This window comes from Lissotriton helveticus, chromosome 5_1, assembly GCF_964261635.1.
Source record: "Lissotriton helveticus chromosome 5_1, aLisHel1.1, whole genome shotgun sequence".
Lineage (NCBI taxonomy): Eukaryota > Metazoa > Chordata > Amphibia > Caudata > Salamandridae > Lissotriton > Lissotriton helveticus.
The window spans coordinates 57,396,665-57,421,826 of record NC_136065.1 but is presented as its reverse complement, the minus strand read 5'-3'; the positions used below and the strand labels follow the sequence as shown (position 1 = coordinate 57,421,826).

At 44.1% G+C, this 25,162-nt stretch overlaps 1 protein-coding gene across 1 annotated transcript in view; it reads left to right on the top strand.

The window, feature by feature from the left end:
* Positions 1 to 25,162, top strand: part of LOC144752947 (butyrophilin subfamily 1 member A1-like) — a 455,251-nt gene that overhangs the window by 10,781 nt on the left and 419,308 nt on the right. Inside the window, exon 2 of the mRNA XM_078640757.1 lies at positions 15,052 to 15,179. Within this exon, the coding sequence (XP_078496883.1) occupies positions 15,095 to 15,179 (85 nt within the window). The 5' untranslated portion in view covers positions 15,052 to 15,094. The remainder of the gene's footprint in view (positions 1 to 15,051; positions 15,180 to 25,162) is intronic.

Genomic DNA, 25,162 nt, shown 5'->3' with positions numbered 1-25,162 from the left:
ATGACTAAACACAATACGGCTCCCTTGAGCTTTGGGCCGACGGGCTCTTGGACGACGCACCTGCGTGCCGGTTCTGGCATCGAGGCCTTTGATGGTTGTGTGGCGGCCTTCTCTTCCACCCCTAACGATCTTTCTCTACTGATGAGGGAAGTTATCCCAAAACCCGAGACATGTCTCTGGCGATATCCTAAAACCCGGGACATGTATCGGGTCTAGAGATTCATCAGTCCAACAAGTACCGACTTGCACCCACCTAGGTGATCCACTAAAGCACTGCAAGTACCAGAGTCCCGAGGGGCGATCCGGAGGAGGGGCTAGCGGTGTGCGAACCATTGATGACTAAACGCCATATATAGGGCGCCCTCCTTCGCTTGGGTGTATTTGCTTATTATCATATGGAGATTGAGGCAATGATCAAGGGAGCCTCTTTTAAACCTGAACCCATATTGAAGGTCAGAAAGGACCCCCATCCCCTTCAGGTGATCTCCGAGTCTCTGCAGAATGACTCTGCCCAGGATCTTAACGGCAGAGTCAATCAGCGAGATCGGCCTGTAACAAGCACCCCTTTATTATTGTGGAAGTAGCCCAAGACAGGGGAAACCCTGAAGTAGCTGTAGAATTAAAGACATTAGTTAAGGTCTTTACCCAAAAGTTTAGGGGGGTCTTATATAAATCTGCGGGGACGCCATCTGCTCCAGGCACCTTGTTTCTCGTCATCTCCTCTATGGCAGTATGAACCTCAGCCTCCTTAAAACATAAAGGAGGAACTGAGTGCGAATGTGCCCAGCCTAGCTCTTCTGTAATTTCCTCCTCACTGTCATATATCTTGCTAAAATGGGCAACCCATTTCTCATCTGGGATCACACAATCCATAATCGAGTTGTCTATACCTGAGAAATACGAATGGTTAATCGTGGCCCAGAATTTACTACTGTCTCTAAGGACATCGGTTGACATGAGGTTTTCCCAGGCCTCCCTTTTAATAGCCTTTTTTCGGGTAGTCATGGCCAGTTTATAGTTTTTTCTTTGCCTAGCAACAAGCTCACGATTTCTGGGTATTTGTTTTAGTGCTTGCATTAATTCTTTGTGAGCGCTTGAGCACTTCTGATCAAACCACCTTGGATGATTTACACCATCCCCCTTCTTGCAACACTTTAGATCAAGACTAATTTGTGTACAAATGGCCACATAGGAGTCAATAATGTCTTTACCATCTGCCATACTATCTAATCAGACCGCCATTTCTTCATGTACCTTGGTCGCAAGGTCCTTCATAAAGGTGTCTGGGACCACCTTGGCCCAATTTAGTCTCCTACCCTGGTCCTTAGGAATCAAAGTATCTGCACAGGCGACCAGTGTCTCCTCTCGTGTACCCCTTTCATCCCCAAGGATCAGAGACAATACCAAGGGATTATGATCGCTAAAGGCTGAGATTACAACTTCGTAGGAGTAAGCCACTTTAACTATTCCAGCTGAAACAAAAATAAAGTCAATCACTGTATCCGCCTCTCGGCCTGTAAAAGTCGGCACCCTACTCTCCCCCCTAGCCCCGTCCATCTCAAACAGGTTCATGTTAGCAAGTAAATCTTCCAGCATTTCCCCTTGTGGTGTATATTCAAAGTGGGTAGAAATTGAACCAGGGTGGCCGTTTGGGAATCTGCTAGGCAATCCCATCTGCATGGATGTATATTAAAATCGCCCATTAGAATTACTTCGAATAAAGCATCGTCTGTTGACTTGTAATTATCTAAAAAGTCTGCCAAGAAGTGTAAATGATAATTCCGTGTGTCCTTCTCAGGAGTATTATAAAAATGTACTACTAAAAGAGTGGGATAACTAGGACTGACCCATTCTAGGAACAAGATGTTAGCGGAAGCTGTCTCCAGCTATCTGAAGGAGCCGGCCAGTTTAAGTGATATGAGGGTGTACAGTCCTCCTTTAGGTCTCCCACCAAGCCCAGGAACCGCCTTCACAGAAAAACTGCAGTACCCATCTAGACAATAAATTTCACTTGTATCCCACGTTTCCTGCAGAGCTATAATTTCGTGTTGAGTCACAAAGTGTGTTCACCTTTCATCAGTGACTTTGTTTCTCAACCCCGCCACATTCCAACTGAGTAACTTGTGGGAGAGACAGCAATTATCCTGCTTATTCTGATCAGAACCTTCCGACTGTGTGTGTGGTATGCAGTCATTAGTGTCTTAATTGGAGAGGGGAGAGAACCTGTTTGACACAATAATTCCTAAGTCATTTCCTGAAGTAGGCTGAGCTGGTGAATTATGGGAGGCTGGAGCCCGCCCCGCTGCCCTCATTGTAGCCTGATGTGTTTGGTATGAGGTGTTCTTCGTATTGGATACGCCCACAAAGAAGCGTGGGGGCATTGGTACTTTCAGGATATCGGGCTTAGAATGTAAATGGGAGGGTGGGGGATAAAAATAACCCAGAGGAAGCGGCCTAATGCCAGAACCATCAAGCTCCGAACCATCCCACAGCAGGGTATCCACAATGTTTGGCCTGTTAAAATTAACTACCACACAATCACCAGGTATACATTTCTCTCTCTTCCCCACCCACCCAACTCGTCTGGCCAGAATAATGTTCGATGCAACATCAACACTCCCCCCTACTAAACTGAGAACACCACCTTTTAGTTCTGAGTAGGAGGTCACTATCCGTTTCCTCGGAGCCACTTGTTAGGCATGGTACCCCAGTTAGGATTGCCACTAAAGGTGCAGCATCGGGGGGGAGATGTAATGTGCATGAACTTGTTTTCCAAGACCCAGCAGTATGACGCTCATATCCAATGGGTATAGGAGGCCTGCCCTCTAGAGGTTTAGTCTGTAGCCCCCCAGAATTTGGAACAGCTTTGGGCCCGTGAAGTGTGTGGCTCGTGGGATTGGCATGAGGAATGGGTGAAGGAGGGGGCTCTAGGACTGCCTCCTGTCCCCCTGTTATCTTAAGGTACTCATGCTCAACCCTTCTATGCTTGGGGTCAGAATGTTGTGCCCTCAATTCCCTTATAAACTCATCAATATGTTCACATTTCTTTATGAGGTTAGAAACACAAGAGTTCAGAGAGTCCACTATATCCTTAGCGATACTCCCAAGTGCTGGCTCCAAGCGAGATTCAAATAGGCCTTCAACCAAGTCCGCCAAATTAGTAGGGAGACAAGAGGTGGATGTTGAATCAGGTCTAGCTTTAACCTGTTTCCGAGATTTATTCCCAAAGTTATATTTTCCTTTAGAGTTTATGAGGTCAGTGTCATCAGGCTGTCCCTTGGTGCCCCGCTCTGGAACTTCCGTGTGGTCCTGTGCAGAAGGGAGTACCTGCGAGGGGATCGTTAGTATCATTTCCGGTTCTAGTGGGATGGGGTGAGCTCAAATCGGTGATGATAAACAATCCAGGTCAGGTTGTATGATGGGAGGCAAGTCAAGTCCCAGTTCTTTCTCTGCATTAGCAATTTGGACATTTAAGGCCCCTACAGCAGATGTTAAGTATGATATAATTGTCTCAGATTTAAGGGGAACTTTAGCCTTCTTACCTTCCTCACCCTTGGACTTCAGTTTGCGTTTCCCCACCTCCAGGCCCAGGGGGGATGCCCCGACCCGACCTCTTCTGGCCCCTGATGGCCACAGATGGCCCGCCCTCTGCCCGGGCTCAGCCCGGCGTCGCCCGCGCGTCCCGCGACGCGGAGGGTTGTGCCGGCTTTAAACGCCTCCTGGCGCTGCTGGCTGCGTGTGTTGGTCGGCGTCGCGCCGCTGGGGCTGCCGGGAGTTGTGGTCCCGGGGCGGCGACGACGTGATGGCTGCCTAAGAGTGACTCTCGGCGGTGCGGCGTCCGGAGCAACCAGGTATGCCCCTGAAGTGTTTTTGTTCCCCACTCCACCGAGGGCTGTGCCGGCTTTAAACGCCTCCTGGCGCTGCTGGCTGCGTGGGTTGGTCAGCTTCGCGCTGCTGGGGCTGCCGGGAGTTGTGGTCCCGGGGCGGCGACGACATGATGGCTGCCTCAGGGTGACTCTCGGCGGTGGCGGCGTCCGGAGCAACCAGGAATGCCCCTGAAGTGTTTTTGTCCCCCAGGTACTCTTCACCAACGCCTCGGCTTGCACCACAATATGCACCCAGTGCATCTGAGTCTCACTTCTTCTCTCAGGGGACACACCACGACCAGCCGCTCCTCACCAATGACTCGGCTTGCACCACGACACTCACCCTGCGCCTCCGAGACTTACTTCTTTTCCTGGTGCACACAACAACAACCAGGTGCTCCTCACCAACACCTCGGCTTGCACCCCAACACATACCCTGCATGCCAGTGACTCAGTTTACTACTGCGTGCCCACGATCACAAGGCACAATTTTGAGGGTCTCAAGAAATGGGGTGTTTTTATCACTGTCAGGACATAGCATACACCTCAGTATATGTCCTGCCTTTTAACTACACTGCACCCTTCCCAGGGGTTACCCAGGACCTACCACAGGGGTGCCCACAGGGTACTCAAAATGGAAAGTAAGGCCTGACAAGTGGTTACACTTGTGACAAGTGGTTACACTTGTCAGGAAAACATGCTAACTAAGCAGACTGCGTACAGGCCCTACACTGAAGGCCTGACTTCCCTTCTCTACACGCCTTTGCATTACTAGCCCTTACACACACAGTGCACATCACTAGGGACTTTTATTAGTAAGGCAAACATACCAATCATGGCCAACCAATTACCATCATACTTTACATAGGGAGTGGCAAAGTACCCAAAGCATCTAAATTGGCAACTCTATGTCAGGAAAACGGTCTAGGGAGAAAGCAAAATGTTTAGGGAACTATAGCCAAGAAGGCCAAGTCCTACACAACCCCCTCCCAGCCAAAAGCCAGGGTAGACCAATCATTACCTTGATGGACTTCCCTAATTTGGGCGATAGAACCAGGAAGCAGGCCCTCTACCACAGGGACACCCTCCTGTTCCTTGCCTTCTTGACCCCAGGGTTTCTTCCTGATCACTACCCCTGAGCCAACAATGCTGTTCCATGGATCCCTCTTGGCTAGGGGAACCCCTCCAGGGGTGCTGCACCTATACCACACCCACCCTGGAGTGGTACCCTGGGAAGGCTCATCGGTCAGGATTCTACCTCCAGTCATCGTACCCTCCAGCTTAAAAATGGGTTCACTCTGGTCACTTCTAGGGGACCCAGCCTCACTGGCTGGAAACTGTCCCACCGGTGTTCTTACTGGGGAATACAACCCTTTTTTAACCTTCCATTTATTTTTCTGGGTCTGCCACTTAGGAATCGCACCAACAAACTTCAGGATGGCAGGAGCTCTGGCTATAGACTCTCCATGCCCTCCTGACGCTAGGTGTTCTTCCTCACACCTCAATCAATCAATTACTTGTAAAGCGCGCTACTTACCCATGAGGGTATCAAGGCGCTGAGGGGAGGGGGGCTGCTGCTACTGCTCGACGAGCCAGGTCTTCCGGAGTCTTCTGAAGGCGAGAAGGTCTTGGGTCTGCCATATGTGGGTAGGGAGGGTGTTCCAGGTCTTGGTGGCGAGGTAGGAGAAGGATCTGCCATCGGAGGTTGTTCGTTGGATGCAGGGGACAGTGGCGAGGGTGAGGCTGGCGGAGCGGAGCGGAGCTGGTGGTGTAGAAGCTGAGTCTGCTGTTCAGATAGGCTGGTCCGGCTTTGAGGAGTGCTTTGTGTGCGTGGGTGAGGAGCTTGAAGGTGATCATATTGTCGACGAGGAGCCAGTGTAGGTCTCTCAGATGGGGGGTGATGTGGCTGCGGCGGGGGACGTTGACGATCAGTTGGGTGGAGGCGTTTTGAATGCGTTGTAGTCGTCGTAGGTGTTTGGCTGGGATTCCTGTGTAGAGTGCGTTACCATAGTCCAGTCTGCTGCTGACGAGGGACTGTGTCGCCGTTCTTCTTGTTTCGGTTATGATCCACTTGTAGATCCCGTGGAGCATGCGGAGGGTGTTGTAGCAGGAGGAGAATACGGCGTTGACCTACTTGGAAATGAAGAGGGAGGAGTCGAGGATGAATCCTAGGTTGCGCGCATGGTCGGTGGGTATTGGTGCTGTTCCCAGTGTGGTCGGCCACCAGGAGTCGTCCCAGGCTGAGGGGTTGGGTCAGAGAATGAGGACCTCCATCTTGTCCGAGTTCAGCTTCAGACGGCTGCTCCTCATCCAGTCGGCGACGGCCTTCATTCCCTCATGGAGGCTGGTTTTGGTGGTGTGAGGGAGAGGATGAGCTGGGTGTCATCGGCGAAGGAGATGCTGATGAGGTCGTGATCGCGGGCCACTTGTGCGAGGGGGCCATGTAGACGTTGAACCAAGTCGGGCTGAGGGATGAGCCCTGGGGGATGCCGCAGATGATGTCGGTGGCTTCGGATCGGAAGGGTGAGAGGCGGACGCTCTGGGTTCTGCCGGAGAGGAAGGACGTGGTCCAGTCAAGGGCCTTCTCTTGGATTCCGGCTTCTAAGAGGCGTGTCTTCAGAGTGCAATGGCAGACTGTGTCGAAGTCGGCTGATAGGTCCAGGAGGATGAGGGCTTCTGTTTCTCTGTTATCTAGTTGGTGCCTGATGTTGTATGTGACGGCGATGAGGGCTGTCTCGGTGCTGTGGTTTCGTCTGAATCCGGACTGGGACGGGTCCAGGATGTTCTTGTCTTCCAGGTGGCGGGCCAGTTGCATGTTGTCGATTTTCTCGATGACCTTTGCTGGGAACGGGATCAGGGAGATGGGCTGGAAGTTCTTGAGGTCCTTGGCGTCCGCCTTGGACTTCTTGAGGAGGGCGTTGATTTCGGCTTGCTTCCAGCTTTCCGGGAATGCCGCTGTTTGAAGGAGATGTTGATGACCTTCCGTAGTTGGGGTGAAATGGCTGTGTCTGCTTTGTTGAATACGTGGTGTGGGCATGGGGCTGACGGGGAACCTGAGTGGATGGAGTTCATGATCTTGCGTGTCTCCTTGTCGTTGACGTTGGACCAGGAGGTCAGGCGGTTGGCGCTGGTGGTGTTCACAGGGGAGGTGGAGTCTGGCGTAGTCGGGGCGGTCGTGGTGTTGAAGCAGTCGTGGATGTCAGCGATCTTGCGGTGGAAGAAGATGGCTAGTGAGTCGCACAGTTCTTGTGAGGGCGGGATGTCGTTGGCATTTGCGCTGGGGTTGGAGAGTTCCTTTACAATGCTGAAGAGCTCCTTGCGGTCATGTGCGTTGTTATCCAGGCAGTTTTTGAAGGAGGATCTCTTGGCTAATCTGATGAGGTGGTGATGTCTGCGGGTGGCATCCTTGTGGCAAGTAGGCACTAGACCTCCACCCAGGGGCTCTCCTACAGCCCCCCAGTTTCCTGGGTGGTGCTGATCCTGTAGTGTAGTTCCTATATCCCTGATAGGCTCTGCGCATTGGAATAATATAGACTTTAGATTTGACATAGGACTGAGGTCAGTATGCCTCTATCGAGTACATTAAACTTAATTACTTGTGTGTGCCAGCTAACTCAGAGGTCACTAGAAACTTCTCGAATAAACAAGAAGGGATTAGTCTCTGACAACCGCATAAACATGGCAACTTTGTTTCCCTTAGAATCTGAACAATCTCAGAATCGTGGAAACAATAGATAACAGTTTCACTCAGTCAATCGTGCATGCTTCGTTTCTACAGAGTTGCGCAGAAATGGTGACACAGGCGTTTCAATCAAAAGGATTTATTGAACAGTCTTATTTCTCATGCAAGAGATATGAACTGCCACAATCGTAAGACAGAATACAAAGTATAATACGTACAGCGTTAGCAGTAAGATAAAATAATACTGCAATAGCATGGTCTGTAGCTATGACATATATTCATAAAAATACATACATAAATAACACAGGCTAAAATACTCATCTTCGGCTTCTAAAATAATCCTACCTCGGTGTACCTAACCTAAGTGTAGCACGAGGGAAAAAGTAGGCGCTGTTTTAGCTATAGTCTAGTTTAGCCAAGAGTTGCAAAAACTTTCTCTAGGTTCTAGTCAGCTCCATACCTTAGAATAAGAGAGGTTGGAATCGCTTTTCGGGTCTCGATATCTAACAACCCACAAGGGGAGTCAGAAACACTGGAGCTGGATTTTCTGCAAGGAGGATGACAGCGCCTGGTCAGTGCGTCAGTTGGGGACTTGACTTCCTTCCAAACTTGCTGTGGCGAGCCGCGTTGTGCAAGTAGGCAGCCGAACTGTGGTTTGCCATGGTAAGTGAAGGTATATTTATATCGTGCCAGTATTGACGTACAAGCCGGGCATAAGAACCTCATGAATGAACCCCTAAGGAATAAATGTTCATGCATAATAAATGAGTTATGGGGGAAATCAATATCCAAGCAAGGGGAAGTCCTAAAGGCTTATGGGTCTGGTTTTCCAAGAGCTTGTTGTGACGTAGATGAACGGATGTAGGTGGCAATGCCTGTATTCGGTTAGAATGGATAATACCTAAATAAGGGCAATGTAAATTGTACCTATATAAGGACATACATCGGGACATCTACATATGGTATCTAAATCAACACACAACAATCCCTGGGGGTGGTGCTTACTCTTCCTCCCCCTCTTTTGAGACAAGGGGCTAGCCAGCAACCCCTCCTCACTACTCTGGGATCTCCTTGCACCACTTGGCCCTTCTTCCCTCTCTGGGGCCTCTTCAGGCCCCTAGACCCATGACGAGGGGTCCAGTTCTCATGCAGGTTCCCCCTCAGACCACTCCAAGAACCTCGGCATCGTACTCGACTCATCACTCACCATGAACTGACAGGTCAATGCCGTCACCTCCAACTGCTTCAACACCCTCCGCATCCTCCGCAAGACCTTCAAGTGGATCCCCCCTGAGTCAAGGAAGACAGTCCACCCAAGCACTCATCACTAGCAGACTGGACTATGGAAACGCACTCTACGCCGGCATCAACAAGTCCCTACTCCGCAAACTCCAGACAATACAGAACACTGCTGCCAGACTCGTCCTCTGCATCCCCTGAAACAAACATATCAGTTACCATCCTCCTTTACATAGGCAACCCTTATACTTTGACACCGATCAGCAGTGGCAAAGTTCCCAAAGAATCTAAATTGGCAACTCTATGTCCCGAAAACGGTCTAGGGGAAAGCAAAAAATTAAGGGAACTTTAGCCAAAAAGGCCAAGTCCTACATACAGAAAGCACCAAGAGTCAAGAAATGGACAGATTGGTTGAAAACACATAGGGGTTTTCAAAAGTGCACAAAATGAAAGGCCTGTAGACATGGCATAAACACCAAACCGGTAGAAACACCCCTTAGGCAAACACCTTTCGAAATTCGTGGTAGCTTCACCTGCAAGAGCGATTTTGCGGTCTACGTCTTACAGTGTAGCTGCACTAAAAATTATGTGGGGAGTATTATCAATTTAAGGATCTTGCAGCATCTGCGGGCAATAACCAATGACGACCCTAATTACCCTTTCACTAGGCATATCAATTTATGCCATGGTGGAAATGCAAAAGACCTTACGTATTTTGTAATTGACTCTATCACTAAGAACCCCACGGGTAGCAATAGACAATTGGCATTAAGGAGACTAGAATCCAGATATAATATCCTAATGAACTCCAAAATCCCGTTTGGGTTGAATGCGGATGAGGTGCTTCCCGTCCATTTATAACCCGCGTACGTCCTCTATCTTTCTCTCTCTTCTGTGAGCCCTCCGGGGTTTTTTTGTAAATAGTGTACTTAGAACATAACAGTCACACCTTTACAATTCAGCAGTAAGGTTCAATTTTAATCACTTATTTTTATTTTTTATTTAAACAGTTTTATATAGCGCTGGCAAGACCCAAGGGTGTCAGAGCGCTTTACAGGAGAAGGACAAGATCGAGTAATATAATAATAAGCTCAAACAAAAAAGGAAAGGCAAGATATGAAAACAAAAAGTAAAAGACAATAGATATAAATCAAAGGTATAGGCAGTAAGCATTAAGAACCAATCAGGGCATTGGATGACTTTGTAAGTGAGATAGGCAAGAGTCGAAGGGAGAGGGAATAGGGTTAGGTGGGGATTAGGGAGGGAGAAAGGAGAGAAGAGAACAAGAAGTGGAAAGAGGTGTGTGCAAGTGCACAGGAGGAAGGAGGAAAGAGGTGGATGTAGGGAGCTAAGCGGGGGTGGCGGGTCAGGTAAGAAGCAGAGAGGAAACATGGTAACATAAGGGGCAGGTTTGGAAACAACTGGGAGGTAGACAGGATTAAGGACCCCAATATTTGAGGAGAAGGTGTCGTTTGAGATCTTTTTTGAAGCTGAAGTATGAGGGGTTGCAGCGTAAATCTTTGGGGAGAGAGTTTCAAATGGTGGGAGCATTGCAGGGAAAAGAGCGTGCTTTTGTCGATTTCTTTTTAACCAAGGGAGGGACCAGTATGAGGGCACTGGAGCTTCCCAATTCTATGGTGCAGCCGGCTTTGTGAAGTTGTTGGGAGAGATACAGTGGGGTTTGAGGATGCAAGGCTTTATGTGTAATGCAGGCGTTCTTGTAGACGGATCTGCCATCTAGGGGAAGCCATTGGAGATATTTGAGGATGGGAGAGATGTGATCCCTCCTCTTGGAATCAGAGATAAGCCTGGCCGTTAGGTGAAAGACTGACTTGATTGGGTCTAGGTGGACTTTAGGTGTGCCTAAGAGCAAACTGTTGCCGTAGTCGAGTCTGGAGAGTACTAATGATTGAACGACAGATTTAAAGTCATCAACAGGGATGAATGGTTTGATTATTTTGAGGTGAAGAAGTGAAAAGAGAGCTCCTGTGGCAGCGTTTTTTATGTGAGGGGGAAGGCTGATGTTTTGGTCAAAGCTAATTCCGAGAGATTTGACTGAGTTAGAGGTGGAAAGGGAGCAGTTGAGAGCATTAAGGTCAGAGAGCCAGTGTTGAATGGGGAGCCGGTTATTTTTAGGGGCAAAAAGAATGACTTCACTTACCTTTTTTGTGGGTTGATTCCTAAAACCCCTTTTACACATACTTATTGGTGTTAGCCTCAAACAGCCCACTTGGTGAGTATCCAGTTGCTCTCTATCCTTTTATGCGCTAAACATGCAGTCCACTATGATCTGATACTGACGTAATGTAAAGCGCAGCTAGGAAACTGTCAAAGCAATATTTCATTGTTTATTAACTGCATGCCCGCCTTATGTATTAAACTAGCATTACTTTCACAGGAGAATGTATGGGGTCTACATACATAAAATACAAGTATGTGTAACAATATGGTAACTTAACCAATATTTTGCTCATATGCAACCCACACGCTAGGAGGAGACTGATGTTAAGTCTTTCTTTCGTTCTCAGTTTTTCTTTACATTTTATTGTTGTTTTTGTTTTAATTAACACATGATTGCACATACTGAGAAAAATATCATGTTTATGATATCAAACCTTTTTTTCTCTCACTATCATGTGGTTAAACCTTTATGTCATTCTAACTTGTGGTTGCTGTGACAACTACTTGTGGTGACTGTGCATTTAATGATGATTTTCAATGGCGCCCAAAATTGTGAGGAAAGCGGTCTACCACCGAAACGCGACAAGGCCTTCGTTTGTGAAAATAAACTACAGTGCCAGATTTCTATGGTGTCAGCATCTGTCATTTGGAGTGTATGAACAGGATTGGCCATATATATATATATATATATATATATAGTCTCTGTATTTCCTACCTTAATTTTGGGGTTTCAGAAAGAAGAGCCACACCCACAAGTTGTTTTGCGAAATATTTTTACTTGGCAGTAAAGCAGAGAAGTACAATGTGTTTCGACCCCACTTGGTCTTGATCATGTGTCACATAGCTGCCATTACGTATTTTTAAAGGCATCCTTACGTTACAATTGTAATGGAATATATACTTATCATCACAAATGCATCACAGAGCTCCAAGAGTGTCATAACTGCCAAAACCAAAACAATCAATTCAAATACATTCAAAACCTCTTCCTGAGAAAGTTTAGCATTTGATTTAGAGGGATAACTGAAATGGAATACAAATTCATTTGGATTCTCATAACTTGCATATTTCATTGCTAACAGAGAACATTCTCTAATACAAAGTGCTACATTTTATCAAACAGTGAAATTCATCAAGTGTAAACAATTTCTAAATTATTCTATGGATGCTACTCACTAATTACATAATAATCAAGAATCAAGCAGCAGTGCGGATTTAGCCATTCATGATTTTTTCACTGCAATCCCTACATGCTTTTTACAAATCTTTGTAGAGGGTGAAATCGTGAACCCCCTACAAAAAAACATATAATCAAAAGAAATACAGTCCTTAGGAATCACCTACATTTGTGCTAATTTAAAATGTAGCTACTGTTGCAAGCAACTCTGCTGAGGTCAAAAAGATTTTGAACTCCCCAGCTCATCCCATAAATGTATGATAGTTCTGCATCTGCATTTAACCTCCCTGGAATCATGCTGCTTGCCTCCAAAATCATATATGAGTCCAGTCTTCTCAGGTTGACTTGTCTATTTCCCCCTCTGGGATGTTTGGGTATTGTGTCTAAACCAATTACCTGCATGGTATTTATGAAAGTGCCTTGCTGTGTTGTGCATTTCATCATTATTAGTAATTGCTCACCAATGATCCAGGATACATTTCTTTATTGGGACAAGGGTAAACCCTATATTCCACTTTCCACACGAACAAACAACGGCATATTCTACATAATCAGTGCTGTGGGTTATACATGTTTTGATTTTCTATATTCTTTGTGTGTACTGCAGTGTAACAGATTCAATGTTATTACTGAACCTGCAGGCCTTGCAAGAACCACAGATTTTAAAATCTTTGGGTCATGGGAGCCATGTTCCTTTTTTAGGTTTTAAGAAACTGTGCACTAGCATGTCCGCAAGTGAGGTATTTCTTGGATAAGTGATCAGAGGACACTCACTAATGTTATTCTTCAAAATTGGATTGTGTTTTAAAATATCTCATCTATTGATTTAAATTTTCTGTAAATCATGTGACCCTTCGGAGTATTTAGTGATGAAACTTATTCCACTTTTGTCACTGATTTTAGATTCCAGTTTTCCAAATAGGATTTTTTCCCTGCTTACCAAGTCAGCTTTCTTTCTTGCAATATCAAGATGTTTCTTGTAATACCCTCTCACTTTGAACCTAAAAATCATTTCATCACAAGCTGTTATGCATTCATTCTCTGAGCTACCTTTAGGTTTTGCTTGGAGAAACTCCCCATAGAGGATACCTCACCTAAAGTTCAGTGCATGACTGCTACGAGCATATAGAATGGAATTCCTTGTAGTATGTTTTCAGAAAAAGTTGGACTGTAAAGAATTGATGACTACTGTTAGTCTCAGATCAATAAAATCCACTGTGTTTTTAGTGTAGGTCATTGTAAAACATAATTTTAAAATGTTGGAGTTTAGGTCATGTATAAAGTCTTGCAATTCATTTTTCTGAGCATTCCAAACACAGAAGACGTCATTGATGTACCTGAGCCAGATAACTGTCTGGCAAGACCACTGAGACATCTCTGATTCCCAGAGCGCCTTATCCTCCCACCAGCTAATCAAAAGATTGGCATAACTGGAGGAGAAAAAAGGTGCCCATAGCTGTTCCTTGTGTTTGTTTGTAGAGGACCTTTTTTCATTAAGACAGACGTTGATCATGTCCAGGAGCATATGAGTATGTGCTAAAAGATTAATGTCTCTTGCCCTTAAAAAATATTTACAAGGAGTCAAGCCATCTTCTTGGCAGATGCTCCTATATAGACATCACAGCACACCATTGTGTATGATTCTTCCCACTATAAATTCTTACATTTTGTTAAAAAGTCTTTTGTGTCTCCCACATTAGATTTTAAACCTTTCACAAAGGGAGCAAGAAAATTATCTACATATACCGAAGTATTTTCCAAAAAGACAGTTTTTGGAGAAAATTATGGGTGGACAAGTTTTATGTTTCTGAATTTTTGGATGCTTATATAATGTTGATAAGACTGGGAAATCATTTTTCATAAATTGCATCTCCTCCCAAGTTAACTGTTGAATAAAATGTAACACTTTGTATCAGAGAAGTTTTTCCGTTAGCAATGAAATACGCACATAATGAGAATCAAGATTAATTTGCATTCTATTTGAGTTATCCTTCTAAATCAAATTCTAACGTTTCTCAGTAATTTGAATTTATTGTTCTGGGGTTTTGGTAATTATGATACTCTTCTGATGATAAGTATGTCTTTCATTTCAATTGTAATATAAGGATGCTGAGTGAGATCGAAATGCATTGTGTTTCATTGCGTTACTGGCAAGTAAAAATATTTTGCTAAACAACTCATCGCTATGGTTAATCTTTCCAAAACTGAAAAATTTGGGTTAGAAATACGGAAGATATGAGAACTGCTTGACGTCTGCCGTTGAAGCACCGGTCCGCAGGCTGGGCATCCATTGGGGTCCTTTTGTTGGTTTACATATATATATATATACATGTATATATACACACATGCACAAATACACTCTCACACACAAATTTTTACTTAGCTTGTGTGGTAAAGGCATATGCACGGTAAAGGCAGCATTTAAATGCTGTTTCCAATTGTTTGCAAATGTCTTTATAACTCTTTCTCTGAGTTTGTCACAGATATCGTTTGACCTATTTACAATGTGAATGCTTCATACCATTTTTCTAATTTTTTATATACATGTGGCAGAACTTCTTCATGATAAAGTAATATACACACTGTCTAAGCAGCATCTAATTCTAATTACCTGATAATGAGAGCCAATGAGTACACCTACTTTTAAACAGACCGTTTCTTAGTATTAGTTGATAAGTGATAGCATAATAAAATGTCTGTTCTTTGTCATATGATGTAAAATATACGTAATTTTAGGAGTTGGTGAGCAGTATACGCACACTGAATTACTGTATAAAGACCGTACAATCTTCTTTGTTGTATCACTGTATCTGCATGCTTCCTCAGTAATTATTTTAATACATCATCAATATTTTGTTCTATCTCTAAGACAACTGTAAATCAATTTTTATATCTTCTCTATTTAGGATTATTCAGACACACATTCATTGCCACCTGTTGAAGTGAGAGATGTCCACAGGAGTGAGGAAAAGATTGACAACGATAATCTACACTTTTATATTAATTCTCCTTAACATCTCCCCTTCACTTCCAGGTAAGACCACAGGCGGTATATAGTCCACTTGTGCATGATTACCTGTAAAACTATCACATCAGTACCTCCTGGGTTTTCAATGGCATGACTTGTATGTAAAAGAACTGTGTTTGAGCCCTGTACGCTTGGATGCAGCCTTCTGACAAGTAAATTCTCTTAACATGTTGAAGTAAGTAAAACGACTCAAAAACACTTGCTGTGAATCAAATCTTATATTCTGATCACACCTACATCTTGTAAAATCCCATAGTAATAGGCTATGTGTTTGGTCTTATCCCTCCTCGGGTTGATTGCCACTTTATGAGTGCTTCTTCATGTCCTTATTTAGTAAGCTGCCATCCTGCAGTCCCAGCAAGGGTTTTACCAAGCTGGCAAGTCTTGAGTGTCTTGAGTCTTGAGTGCCAGAGGCACGGGTAGCTTCAAGCAGCCCACCAAGTAGTTGTGTCAGATTTTGTGCATGTGCAGGCGCTGTAGTGGTCAAAGAAATCTTCATCTTGTGTGTTAATGCAGCTTTGTCTATGCGTAAACAGATACAGCCTGAGGTTGGGTGGAAGTAATAATGGAGTTTATTGTGCCGAATGGAGTTTATTGTGCAGAATGGAGTTTATTGTGCAGAATGGAGTTTATTGTGCTGAATGGAGTTTATTGTGCAGAATGGAGTTTATTGTGCTGAATGGAGTTTATTGTGCTGAATGGAGTTTATTGTGCTGAATGGAGTCTATTGTGCAGAATGGAGTTTATTGTGCAGAATGGAGTTTATTGTGCAGAATGGAGTTTATTGTGCTGAATGGAGTTTATTGTGCAGAATGGAGTTTATTGTGCTGAATGGAGTTTATTGTGCAGAATGGAGTTTATTGTGCAGAATGGAGTTTAATGTGCAGAATGGAGTTTATTGTGCAGAATGGAGTTTATTGTGCAGAATTGAGTTTATTGTGCTGAATGGAGTTTATTGTGCTGAATGGAGTTTATTGTGCTGAATGGAGTTTATTGCGCAGAATGGAGTTTATTGCGCTGAATGGAGTTTATTGTGCAGAATGGAGTTTATTGTGCTGAATGGAGTTTAATGCGCAGAATGGAGTTTATTGCGCAGAATGGAGTTTAATGTGCAGAATGGAGTTTATTGTGCTGAATGGAGTTTATTGTGCTGAATGGAGTTTATTGTGCTGAATGGAGTTTATTGTGCTGAATGGAGTTTAATGTGCAGAATGGAGTTTATTGTGCAGAATGGAGTTTATTGTGCTGAATGGAGTTTAATGTGCAGAATGGAGTTTATTGTGCAGAATCGAGTTTATTGTGCAGAATGGAGTTTATTGTGCAGAACGGAGTTTAATGTGCAGAATGGAGTTTATTGTGCAGAATGGAGTTTATTGTGCTGAATGGAGTTTATTGTGCTGAATGGAGTTTATTGTGCTGAATGGAGTTTATTGTGCTGAATGGACTTTATTGTGCTGAATGGAGTTTATTGTGCAGAATGGAGTTTATTGTGCTGAATGGAGTTTATTGTGCTGAATGGAGTTTATTGTGCAGAATGGAGTTTATTGTGCAGAATGGAGTTTATTGTGCTGAATGGAGTTTATTGTGCAGAATGGAGTTTATTGTGCAGAATGGAGTTTATTGTGCAGAATTGAGTTTATTGTGCTGAATGGAGTTTATTGTGCACAATGGAGTTTATTGTGCTGAATGGAGTTTATTGGGCAGAATGGAGTTTATTGTGCAGAATGGAGTTTATTGTGCTGAATGGAGTTTAATGTGCAGAATGGAGTTTATTGTGCAGATTGGAGTTTATTGTGCTGAATGGAGTTTATTGTGCAGAATGGAGTTTATTGTGCAGAATGGAGTTTAATGTGCAGAATGGAGTTTATTGTGCAGAATGGAGTTTATTGTGCAGAATGGAGTTTATTGTGCTGAATGGAGTTTATTGTGCTGAATGGAGTTTATTGTGCTGAATGGAGTTTATTGTGCTGAATGGAGTTTATTGTGCAGAATGGAGTTTATTGTGCTGAATGGAGTTTATTGTGCTGAATGGAGTTTATTGTGCAGAATGGAGTTTATTGTGCAGAATGGAGTTTATTGTGCAGAATTGAGTTTATTTTGCTGAATGGAGTTTATTGTGCACAATGGAGTTTATTGTGCTGAATGGAGTTTATTGGTCAGAATGGAGTTTATTGTGCAGAATGGAGTTTATTGTGCAGAATGGAGTTTATTGTGCAGATTGGAGTTTATTGTGCTGAATGGAGTTTATTGTGCAGAATGGAGTTTATTGTGCAGAATGGAGTTTATTGTGCAGAATGGAGTTTATTGTGCAGAATGGAGTTTATTGTGCAGAATGGAGTTTATTGTGCAGAATGGAGTTTATTGTGCTGAATGGAGTTTATTGTGCTGAATGGAGTTTATTGTGCTGAATGGAGTTTATTGTGCAGAATGGAGTTTATTGTGCTGAATGGAGTTTATAGTGCTGAATGGAGTTTATTGTGCTGAATGGAGTTTATTGTGCTGAATGGAGTTTATTGTGCAGAATGGAGTTTATTGTGCTGAATGGAGTTTATTGTGCAGAATGGAGTTTATTGTGCTGAATGGAGTTTATTGTGCAGAATGGAGTTTATTGTGCAGAATGGAGTTTAATGTGCAGAATGGAGTTTATTGTGCAGAATGGAGTTTATTGTGCAGAATGGAGTTTATTGTGCTGAATGGAGTTTATTGTGCAGAATGGAGTTTATTGTGCTGAATGGAGTTTATTGTGCTGAATGGAGTTTATTGTGCAGAATGGAGTTTATTGTGCTGAATGGAGTTTATTGGGCTGAATGGAGTTTATTGTGCAGAATGGAGTTTATTGTGCTGAATGGAGTTTATTGTGCTGAATGGAGTTTATTGTGCAGAATGGAGTTTAATGTGCAGAATGGAGTTTATTGTGCAGAATGGAGTTTAATGTGCAGAATGGAGTTTATTGTGCAGAATGGAGTTTATTGTGCTGAATGGAGTTTATTGTGCAGAATGGAGTTTATTGTGCTGAATGGAGTTTATTGTGCAGAATGGAGTTTATTCTGCAGAATGGAGTTTATTGTGCAGAATGGAGTTTATTGTGCAGAATGGAGTTTATTGTGCTGAATGGAGTTTATTGTGCAGAATGGAGTTTATTGTGCAGAATGGAGTTTATTGTGCTGAATGGAGTTTATTGTGCAGAATGGAGTTTATTGTGCAGAATGGAGTTTATTGTGCTGAATGGAGTTTATTGTGCAGAATGGAGTTTAATGTGCAGAATGGAGTTTATTGTGCAGAATGGAGTTTAATGTGCAGAATGGAGTTTATTGTGCTGAATGGAGTTTATTGTGCTGAATGGAGTTTATTGTGCAGAATGGAGTTTATTGTGCTGAATGGAGTTTAATGTGCAGAATGGACGTTATTGTGCTGAATGGAGTTTATTGTGCTGAATGGAGTTTATTGTGCTGAATGGAGTTTATTGTGCAGAATGGAGTTTATTGTGCTGAATGGAGTTTATTGCGCAGAATGGAGTTTATTGCGCTGAATGGAGTTTATTGCGCAGAATGGAGTTTATTGTGCTGAATGGAGTTTAATGTGCAGAATGGAGTTTATTGTGCAGAATGGAGTTTAATGCGCAGAATGGAGTTTATTGTGCTGAAAGGAGTTTATTGTGCAGATTGGAGTTTATTGTGCAGAATGGAGTTTATTGTGCAGAATGGAGTTTATTGTGCAGAATGGAGTTTATTGTGCAGAATGGAGTTTAATGTGCAGAATGGAGTTTATTGTGCAGAATGGAGTTTATTGTGCAGAATGGAGTTTATTGTGCTGAATGGAGTTTATTGTGCTGAATGGAGTTTATTGTGCAGAATGGAGTTTGTTGTGCAGAATGGAGTTTATTGTGCAGAATGGAGTTTATTGTGCTGAATGGAGTTTATTGTGCTGAATGGGGTTTGTTGTGCTGAATGGAGTTTATTGTGCAGAATGGAGTTTATTGTGCTGATTGGAGTTTATTGTGCTGAATGGAGTTTATTGTGCTGAATGGAGTTTATTGTGCAGAATGGAGTTTATTGTGCAAAATGGAGTTTATTGTGCAGAATTGAGTTTATTGGGCAGAATGGAGTTTATTGTGCAGAATGGAGTTTATTGTGCTGAATGGAGTTTAATGTGCAGAATGGAGTTTATTGTGCAGAATGGAGTTTATTGTGCTGAATGGAGTTTATTGTGCAGAATGGAGTTTATTGTGCAGAATGGAGTTTAATGTGCAGAATGGAGTTTATTGTGCAGAATGGAGTTTTTTGTGCAGAATGGAGTTTATTGTGCTGAATGGAGTTTATTGTGCAGAATGGAGTTTATTGTGCTGAATGGAGTTTATTGTGCAGAATGGAGTTTATTGTGCAGAATGGAGTTTATTGTGCAGAATGGAGTTTATTGTGCTGAATGGAGTTTATTGTGCTGAATGGAGTTTATTGTGCAGAATGGAGTTTATTGTGCTGAATGGAGTTTATTGTGCTGAATGGAGTTTATTGTGCTGAATGGAGTTTATTGTGCAGAATGGAGTTTATTGTGCAGAATGGAGTTTATTGTGCTGAATTGAGTTTATTGTGCTGAATGGAGTTTATTGTGCACAATGGAGTTTATTGTGCTGAATGGAGTTTATTGGTCAGAATGGAGTTTATTGTGCAGAATGGAGTTTATTGTGCTGAATGGAGTTTATTGTGCAGAATGGAGTTTATTGTGCAGATTGGAGTTTATTGTGCTGAATGGAGTTTATTGTGCAGAATGGAGTTTATTGTGCAGAATGGAGTTTATTGTGCAGAATGGAGTTTATTGTGCAGAATGGAGTTTATTGTGCAGAATGGAGTTTATTGTGCAGAATGGAGTTTATTGTGCTGAATGGAGTTTATTGTGCTGAATGGAGTTTATTGTGCAGAATGGAGTTTATTGTGCAGAATGGAGTTTATTGTGCTGAATGGAGTTTATAGTGCTGAATGGAGTTTATTGTGCTGAATGGAGTTTATTGTGCTGAATGGAGTTTATTGTGCAGAATGGAGTTTATTGTGCAGAATGGAGTTTATTGTGCTGAATGGAGTTTATTGTGCAGAATGGAGTTTATTGTGCAGAATGGAGTTTATTGTGCTGAATGGAGTTTATTGTGCAGAATGGAGTTTATTGTGCAGAATGGAGTTTATTGTGCAGAATGGAGTTTATTGTGCAGAATGGAGTTTATTGTGCTGAATGGACTTTATTGTGCAGAATGGAGTTTATTGTGCTGAATGGAGTTTATTGTGCTGAATGGAGTTTATTGTGCAGAATGGAGTTTATTGTGCTGAATGGAGTTTATTGTGCAGAATGGAGTTTAATGTGCAGAATGGAGTTTATTGTGCAGAATGGAGTTTAATGTGCAGAATGGAGTTTATTGTGCTGAATGGAGTTTATTGTGCTGAATGGAGTTTATTGTGCAGAATGGAGTTTATTGTGCTGAATGGAGTTTATTGTGCAGAATGGAGTTTATTGTGCAGAATGGAGTTTATTGTGCTGAATGGAGTTTATTGTGCAGAATGGAGTTTATTGTGCTGAATGGAGTTTATTGTGCAGAATGGAGTTTATTGTGCTGAATGGAGTTTATTGTGCAGAATGGAGTTTAATGTGCAGAATGGAGATTATTGTGCAGAATGGAGTTTAATGTGCAGAATGGAGTTTATTGTGCTGAATGGAGTTCATTGTGCTGAATGGAGTTTATTGTGCAGAATGGAGTTTATTGTGCTGAATGGAGTTTAATGTGCAGAATGGAGTTTATTGTGCAGAATGGAGTTTATTGTGCAGAATGGAGTTTATTGTGCTGAATGGACTTTATTGTGCTGAATGGAGTTTATTGTGCTGAATGGAGTTTATTGTGCTGAATGGAGTTTATTGTGCTGAATGGAGTTTATTGTGCTGAATGGAGTTTAATGTGCAGAATTGAGTTTATTGTGCAGAATGGAGTTTATTGTGCTGAATGGAGTTTATTGTGCAGAATGGAGTTTATTGTGCTGAATGGAGTTTATTGCGCAGAATGGAGTTTATTGCGCTGAATGGAGTTTATTGTGCAGAATGGAGTTTATTGTGCTGAATGGAGTTTAATGTGCAGAATGGAGTTTATTGTGCAGAATGGAGTTTAATGTGCAGAATGGATTTTATTGTGCTGAATGGAGTTTATTGTGCTGAATGGAGTTTATTGTGCTGAATGGAGTTTATTGTGCTGAATGGAGTTTAATGTGCAGAATGGAGTTTATTGTGCAGAATGGAGTTTATTGTGCTGAATGGAGTTTAATGTGCAGAATGGAGTTTATTGTGCAGAATGGAGTTTATTGTGCAGAATGGAGTTTATTGTGCAGAATGGAGTTTAATGTGCAGAATGGAGTTTATTGTGCTGAATGGAGTTTATTTTGCTGAATGGAGTTTATTGTGCTGAATGGAGTTTATTGTGCAGAATGGAGTTTATTGTGCAGAATGGAGTTTATTGTGCAGAATGGAGTTTATTGTTGTAGGAGAGTAGGGTCTGCTATCCTATGGTCACCCCAAATTTTTGCTTTTTGCTTCACTGGTTTTCGACTACTGAGGCTGTGGGCCTGCTGATCAGACCCCCAGCCTGCTGTTCTCTCACTAAATTACTGACACATGTGCTATAGGCACATACCAATTGGAAATGGACTCCTTGTCAGCCCCTGTAGAATGCACTATAGGTGCACAGGGCATAGGGGCCACTAAGGCCTACCAGGGGCTGCTGCATATCTTTTGCCACCCCTGGCTGGTTCTTAAATTGACACAACTGGCTGATCACTCAGCTGGGGTAAGGTGGTGTAAACACCCCTTGCTTAGGTATAGTATATCTATATCTAAACCTATATCTGGACACATGTAAACCTGTGAGCCACTCCTATAGTAGGCCTCATCAATCCTGGAGGCTGAGTGCGTGGTTTTATGTGAGATGGGGCTCTAGCATGAGCTGAGCCTGTCTGCAGCCGTCGGGAACAAATCCCTAAGCTGTTTCAGGATAATGCCGTACCATATACTATTAAGTGCCTTATAATCCTCGCGGTTATTTAGCAACTTTGGTTTGGCTTTATCAAAACATGTCGTGTAAGGTGTCATACGCTTTGGAATACCATCCCCTCGCCAGTTCTGGCGACGGGGATGGCATTCCACCCCTCTAGAGGGGTAAGACATGTTACTTTACTTTAATGCGGTTAATTTCTCCAAAGGCCTTAAGATCCACAAAATGGATGCCTCTGCCACAGACAAATGTCTGGACCCCTGCAGTTGACTGAAACTCAACCAAATGGGTCCTGGACAAAGGGTTTCCTGTCACAGGAGGGTGTCACCGCCCTCCAGACAGGAGATAGTGTATTGTAGCAGGGAGGTTTGAAAGAAACCAGACACTGCTTGGGGCGCACAAGGCTGCCCCTTGCATAATCCGGCCAAACCGGTTCTGGGGCACTCCAGCCCTCGTGCCAGGGCGGCCTGGATCAAAGGAAGGGGGTGTATCCACCCACTTCCTGGGTCCCAACCATAGGAGGGGACCTAGCAGGTAATCACGCCCACCAGATTCGAATAAGAGTGGGAGCAGTGCCAATGCACATCAGATTTCCTGGAAGAAACATTAGAAACGAAACTCTGGACCCTTCGCCCTCCATCTCAACGTGGAAGCCCGAAGAATCTCCCTTGTGGTCAAGGAGTGACCACCCTGCAGCAGCAGGCACCATCCAGCCCTCGACGTCTACTTAGTTGCAGTTCCCGCCGGAACTCGAGCGACTGAGATCAACGAGATTAAGCCTGCCTGCCTTCTAACAGCCCGATCCACAGTCCCTGCAAAGCTGAGACCCGTGGAGGCGACCGGAAGCGTGGGGCACGCCATCTTGAATTGACCACGAGACGCTGACCGTGCAGCCCACGAGTGATCCTCGAAGCTGTGCACCGGGGTTTGAGAAGCCCCCACCCTGAGCTGCTCCTGAGCCGAAGTTCAGCCCTCCACACTTGACGAGTGCTGCGTGGGACCCTTTGGGTCTATTTGGCTCAAGGCGTTGGCCCGGTCACTTGCCAGCTGGCTAGTGGTCCCTGTGCCGACGAACTACCTAAGAAGACTTGTGAATCTGGTTGCTCCAGATCCACACCAGCTCCCCTGAAAAGGAGCCCCGACTCTGACCTTCCTGGTCCGAGTGAGAAGCAATCTTCCGATCCCGCGTGGATTGCTCTTGCCAAGGCTTGTTTGCTCCAAACCTGAAGCCGACTGCACCGACGGTGAGAGCCTGCGTGGGACAGATTGTGACCTGCTCCTGGACGTCGCAGATGCCCCAGAGCCCACGTGACAGCGGAGAGAAGCTCCTCGACGACCACCTGATTGCGCCCGACATTGCCTGGTTCCGTCCTGGTTCCACCCTGGTCACTGCTGAGTGACCCAGACTCTGTCCCCTCTGCTTTCAGGTACTCTACAACTTGAGTCCACCCTTGGACTCCACCGGACACTTCATCTTTAACCCGCCTGCAGCCCTTTCAGCTTCAAGCACCAAGAGCCTGCGAGTCAAAACCCGACGCCACTTCGACCCTGTGCACCCACTTCCTGTGGGTGAGGTAACTTTGCTCCGCCGGTGTTCCCACACTGGTGCACACCTCTAGGGTCTGTGTGTTAAGTTTTGTTCCTCTAGGTTCAGCGGAAGTGTCCTTTAACTTTAGCTTTACAACTTTTACGCACCATTGGTTAACATTGGTGCGTGCGTGCGCTTTCCGCACATCTCCCGAATCCCGAGGGCCATTCCCGACTTCAGCATTGCTTATCCTGACTGCTCCCAGCGATTCCCTAGGCCCTAGGCCTAACCACTGTTCGAGTGGCCTCTCTTATACCACTTGTTTAGTATATGGTTCGAGTGGCCCCCTGCCCTCATCCATAATTGTGCAACTTTGTATGTTTAAACAGTGCTTTTGATTTAACGCTTGTGCCCCTTTATTCATAAAGAATACTGGGGATTGTTTTTAGTAATAAACACATATATTTTTATAATATATACTTGTGTGGTGTCCTTTCATTTGGTATTACAGGATTGTATGTGGTAAAACAGCTCGCTTAACACGACCTCTTAAGTTAAGCCTTTAGGCTGCTTAGTCCATGCTACCCCTAGGATAGCTTGTCTAATAAGGTTGACTTACAACCAGACACCATAAGGGATAGTTTGGTCAGGTAGTAGGTGGTTCCAGAATTGGAAACATCCCCTACCAGGCCAACTTCTCACATTGGTGAGCAGCGGTGCGGATTTGAGCTTGCTGTTGTTTTACCATTGCAATCTTTGTATCAAATTGAAAGATCACATCAAGTACCTCTAGGTACATATAAATCAAAAGCTTAGCATATTAAGTTCTACTGAACTTAGTAGTTGTAGATTAAAGGGATTAGCACACCCTGACTACAACTCACTAGCAAGGTACAGTAGGAAAACACTTAGTGTAGGTAAGTGCACCACTTACACCTCACTAGTAACCATGTCTGACACAGGAAAAGCCTCAGGGTCTACTCCTGCGACAGTTGACCCTACCCAGGCAACTTTTGGATATGACAAGTTAACCCGTAGAGACTTGATTGCCTTGTGCAAAGCAAGAGGGTTAAAAAGGGGCAGAAGCCCCACCTGCCTAATCCTGGTAGAAATCCTAGAACAGGATGACTTAGAAAAGGCGAAGCAAGCTTCCCTAGATTCAGGAAATGGAGGGAACCCCCCTGAAACTGATCCCCCTCAGGAGGAGGAGGATGATGATGACATAGATGAGGACTCAGATGTTGAGGACTTAGAAGTTCAGGATCAGGGTAGCCAGGTTCCAGTTGGCAGGCTTAGCCAGGCCAACTTGGACCTACTGGGGAATGGAGAGGGCCAGCACCTCCCCAGAACCCACCATGTTATTCTCCCAGGCAACAGAAGAGTGAGATCCCCCTCAGGGGACTCTCATGTTTCTAGTGCCTCCAGAGAATCACAGAGAGGCAT